The sequence below is a fragment of the Helianthus annuus genome, chromosome 12 (assembly GCF_002127325.2).
Source record: "Helianthus annuus cultivar XRQ/B chromosome 12, HanXRQr2.0-SUNRISE, whole genome shotgun sequence".
NCBI lineage: Eukaryota > Viridiplantae > Streptophyta > Magnoliopsida > Asterales > Asteraceae > Helianthus > Helianthus annuus.
The window spans coordinates 65,315,534-65,321,110 of NC_035444.2; the positions used below are offsets into that span (position 1 = coordinate 65,315,534).

The window sequence follows — 5,577 nt, forward strand, 5'->3', positions numbered from 1 at the left end:
AAATAACGGTGAACCGAACGTGCCGCGTCCACACAAAATGCATCAACACAATGTTATCTGGCTGGAGCACGCATGGTCGTTTAGCTTGCCCATATTGTATGGGGGATACAGATACTTTTCAGTTACATGTCAGGGGTAAAACTAGTTGGTTCGACTATCATCGAAGGTTTCTACCAGTGTCACATCCTTTTCGTATCGATATAGATGGATTTTGGAGATCAACATCATCATTAGTGGGACCTCGACCCGAGTTAACTGGTTGGGAAATCTTAGAACAAGTTTCTAACATACCAGTTGTTTATGAAGGTGTAACGCACCCAAAGCATAAAGCTCGAAAACTTGGTAAAACTCATAATCGGGTAAAGAAAAGCATTTTCTGGGAGCTTGAATATTGGCCCATGTTGTTAATTCGACACAACCTTGATGTAATGCATATCGAGAAGAATGTTTTTGAGAATCTATTTCAAATGGTTATGGATACTTCTAAAACAAAAGATAACATCAAGGCAAGGAAGGATGTGGAACAGTTTTGCAATCGACCATCGTTGTATGTTTCAAGTGGAAATAATAATAAAATTTTAAAACCAAAAGCAGCATACACCTTAACCAAAAAGGAGGTAAATGAAGTATGTAAATGGTTGAAGTAAGTAAAGTTCCCAGACGGCTATGCTTCAAATATAGGGGGTGTGAACCTAAAGGATGATACCTTCTACAACTTTAAAAGTCATGATTGTCACGTGTTCATGCAACGATTGTTGCCTATCGTCTTACGAGGGATGTTACCAAAGCAAATATGGGAATCGATAATAGAGCTTTGCGCATTCTTTCGTGTAATATGCTCAAGGGTTCTACACATTGAAGATTTACGAAAATTGAAGAAAAGTATCATTGTAACAATTTGTAAGTTAGAAAAAATATTTCCACCCGCGTTCTTTGACTCAATGGAACACCTTGTAATACATTTGACCAATGAAGCCATTCTTGGTGGTCCAGTGCAGTTTAGGGGGATGTATCCGTAGAGAGGTAATTGATTTTACTTAATAAAGTTATCTTTTAATTTACTAAATGTTAGGTAATTGCTAACATTTTCCACTTCAATTTTTAGGAAGTTGGGTCGATTAAAAAGAATGATTAAAAACAAAGGAAAGGTTGAAGGTTCCATCGTTCAGGCTAATCTTGTAGATGAGCTTGCTAACTATTGCTCTTTATATCTTGAGCCGGCAGTTCGAGAACCACGCAATTTTGCCCCCAACATTCCTTGTTTTTCGAGTATCGATCTTCGGTTAAGTATATTTAGACATCCGTCTCGAAGATTATTTGAAAAGGGTGGTAAGGACATAGTTCTCTGTGATAAAGACAGAGATAAAGCCCATACTTATATATTGCTTAACTGTGAAGAGCTTCATGAATCTGTTTGGTTACTTGATAAAGAGTTGAGAGATTCATTTCCAAACTATGATGAAGCAACCCTTGATAAAATGAAAGACGAGGAATTTGCTAAGTGGTTGCAGAGACATGTAAGCATTCAAAAGCACCTTTATCTTAATATTGTAGCATTGCAAACATAATAACATATTTTTTGTGAATGTAGGTTATAAATGCTCCAAATAAGGAGCATTTGAGAGACCTAGCCCAAGGCCCTCTCACTTATGTTAAGTCACACAAGGGCTATTTTGTTAATGGTTACAAATTTCACACAAAAATAACATACGATGGTTGGGTGACACAAAATAGTGGTGTGTGTGTCAAAGGCGCTTCATACAATGAACATGAAAATGATTACTATGGATTATTAGATGAGATCTTAGAGTTGGAATATCATAGCACCATAGGACGTTGTGTGGTTGTTTTGTTCAAATGTACTTGGTTTGATCCTGTGAGGGGGGGGGTAAGGGTAGAGCCTAAAACTCATATGGTTGATGTTAAACCTACAGCTACAGGATGTGTTGATGACCCCTTTATCTTAGCCTCGCAAGCACATCAAGTGTATTATACTTCTTATCCTTCAAAATCAAAGGAACTAAAAGGCTGGTTAGCCGTTGTAAAGACTACCCCAAGGGGAGTTTACGGATCGACCAAGATGTTAGTGAAATAGAGGATAATGATGTGGATATGGAGCCTTTCTTTCAAGAGAATGAAAGAATAGAATGCACAATAATGGATGATCTTCTCCCTATTTCTCTTGTCCATGAGGATGGAAGGTTGGAAGAAGTGGAGGATACCGATAGCGATAATGATGAACAAATTGAGTTTGAAGCCACAACTTTAGCTGACGAGGATTTCCACATCTTGCTTAATTTTGACGATGATGATTTAGAGTGACGGGTTTGTTTGTTTGTTATATACAATTATTAGTTTGTTTTTATATATAATTCTAACTATTATTCATGTTTTGCTATTTAAGTGTAGTTGAGGGACTGCACAAGCTCTTCAATTGTCGGATGTTGCCCTCAAACAAAAGGTATATGTAAAGCGCTTATTTATCGTCATTATTACTGATTACTGATTACTGATGCCATTGATCTGGCCAGAATTATTTATTTAAGTTTGTTATTAGTTCGTTATATTAGCAAATAATATTGTTTTCCTAAAATTATAAAATTTTTTAATGTATTAAATTTACGCTTTGGGATTTACCTGGTTTGACCTTATTTTATTTAACCCGTTTGAGATAATACGTGACCAGTTTATGTGGTCTCTTGTTGTATGATATCATAATGACTTTACTCATTTAAATACAGGCACAGGTTCATGCATCTACCCTTTGTCGTCATCGTCATCATCTTCCCCATCATCACCTACACCTGCAATAACCCAAACGCCTTGCCTACTGCACCTGTAGTGTTTGTTAATTCTGACTTTGGTTTAATTTTGACTTTGTTTCACAAATTAACTGTTTTATTTTGACTTTATTGCTGAAATTTGGTTTAGTTTTGACTTTTTTTCACAAATTAATTGTTTTATTTTGACTTTGTTGCTGAAATTTGGTTTAATTTGGACATTGTTCATTTAGTAACGATAACTCAAGCCAATCATACTTGGTATAAACAATAAAACAGCGGCATTAGTTAAATAGTTACCTCTCTTTTTGGTTGGATAAATATTCATTTAGTCATAGGGTGCTGATAAGCATATTTATTCCCTTTGGTGCATCATCATACTGAACGGATGCGAATGCGATTCAAACGCCTGCACCATCCGCGGCTGCTGCGTGTAAGGCATAGGCACCATGTGAGGCGGATAAGGCATCGGAGTCTGCACACTATTCCCATTCCCACTAGACTCCTGTAAACTCTGCGGATAAGGCATGGGTTAACCCAACTGATTTGTTTATCGATCGTGTGTTCGATTTCGTTGTGATAACTGTTTATATGGATTTACAGTTATTTTATGCTGTAGAAACTGTAAACATAGGTTGTTCGAGTGAGGATTTAGGGTTTATGGATTATAGTTAGGTTATGATTTATGAATTCGTACACAGTGCGAGTAAACGAATTATCGATTATGTTTTTCGGTTTCGGTTTCGGTTTGATGATATCTGAATTCAAATTTTGCATCTACTCGATTTTTTAAATTTAAACACAGTGATTTAATTAAATTTCTTCCTTTTCTTAAACAAATTTCTGATGATTATATGTTTGACTATAAAAGGAAATGAAATATTTTTGGTTTTTGAACTTGTCACATATGATAATAAACCTTATTGATGATAATGAAGCTGAGAATTGTTGTTTAATTCTTCAAAAACAATTAATTAACCAGCGTTTTTCTGTCACAGTACATAAATTTAATTCAACTTTGAGAAAGCTATATATATGGTTTGCTTGGAGAACTGCGTGCATGACTGCTGTTTTAACTTATAGTGCTTGCTTGCTGATGCTCATACAGTACCAGGAATGCTATATATGTCTATATATTTAGATTAGATTAGTTCTGTCACTGATTTCTTCTTTTAAATTTTATAATATTTTCGAATCAATATATTAATATATGTCTATATTTTTAGTAATGTATATAATATCTCTACAGTTAATGTGCTAGATATAAATTGTTTTCTTTGTATTTAGCATATTACTAACTAGTACTTTTATGTAATCGTTTGTGGCAGGAGGCGGCAGGGGGCAAGGTGTGGTCGCAGGTATGCAAAAAAATGTAGTTCAAATGAACTTAGAAAGCGTATGGTGATGCATTATTTTCCATAGATCAATACGGTGGAGGCAGTTTTGATAAAAGATATATTGGTAGAAACAATGCTAACACCGTCACTGAAGAGAACATGGTAGCAACAAGAGAACTGGGCAACAACAAGAGAATAGGGCAGCAACAAGGTATATAAGTGTGTAATTAGTGTTCTTTTTTAATTTCCTATTAACATGTAAGTGATTTGTGCTATAATAGTAAGATTTTATCATAAGTATGTTAGTTAGTTACGAGCTTTATTCTTGTTAATCGTTAAGTTAATTGACGGAATGTGTAACCCAATGCGGGAAATGATGAAATGGATAAACTTCACAGATCAATCAATATGGTGGAGGCAGTTTTGCTAAGAAAAAAACTATCTGGAGGCAGTGTTACGAAACTTTCTGTTAGTTCTGTTCCAAAGACCGTCACTAAAGAGGATGTAAGTTTTTCATATTTAAGTTCTTTTTTTATTTGTTTTCTGTTAGTAATCATGCAAATTCTTAATTTTTTATTTGTTCACTGTTAGATCCGGCATGCTTTTGAAGAACATGGACAAGTTGAGGTTGCTTTGGTCAAAAATAAGAGAACAGGGCTGCAACAAGGTATGTTGACAAGAAATAACTAATTCCTAAAAATCAAAATCAACAAATCATATTTGCTGAATCTCACACTTGGCTTTTTATTGTAGATATCATGGGACGTACTACGACAAATATCAGCAAGGGTCGTGGCCGAGGTGTTGATCGAAGTAGTGGTGAGCAAGGTCGTAGTCAAGGAAGTGTTCTAGGTAGTAGTGATACCATTGGACTAAAGTCAAATCAGCAGCATACTTTGATGTCTTCTCCCAGTGAGGGTAGTGATGGTGATGATGTGTCTTTGTGTCGTGTTGCTTCTACAAAGGAAGTAGGCCGTTTGATAAGGATCTTGATTGTAGCAGTTCGGTAGTTAAGAACGTTGATTTGGAGGACGTTGATTTGGAGGGCGTTGAATTAGAAGGGAATGCACAAGAAAAAAAATCGGCATGGGTTGACGATAGGGCACATGAGACTTGGGTAAGTTTCTTACATGATGTAGGGTTTTGTTCATATTTAAATTAGTTGTATACATCAAACATTTGACATCCTTATACTCTTATAATCACATCATTACATAATTTTACTTATACTAGTGTTTTAATAATAAAAACATTTGATGCCAAACGATTATTCCAACAGTTATAACTACTGTCTAAGGATAAATTAACAGTTGTAAAGTTATCTTAACCTGTCAGTTTTGTTGCTTAACTGATATGAAATTGATACTAAGGTATTTTTTCCCTAGTCCCACCCGTTCATGTCCTTGCTATGTTTATCCAAACTCGTTTCTACTTTCTATCTGTTACCTAAGCTTGGTCCA

General features: G+C 35.3%; 1 protein-coding gene across 1 annotated transcript; it reads left to right on the forward strand.

Moving 5' to 3' along the window:
- Positions 1 to 4,525: 4,525 nt before the first annotated feature.
- On the forward strand, positions 4,526 to 5,127 carry LOC118485056. Its single transcript, XM_035981287.1, has 3 exons — positions 4,526 to 4,621; positions 4,709 to 4,784; positions 4,871 to 5,127. Exons 1-3 carry the CDS (start codon positions 4,526 to 4,528, stop codon positions 5,125 to 5,127), a joined length of 429 nt encoding a protein of 142 aa, XP_035837180.1.
- Positions 5,128 to 5,577: the final 450 nt, after the last annotated feature.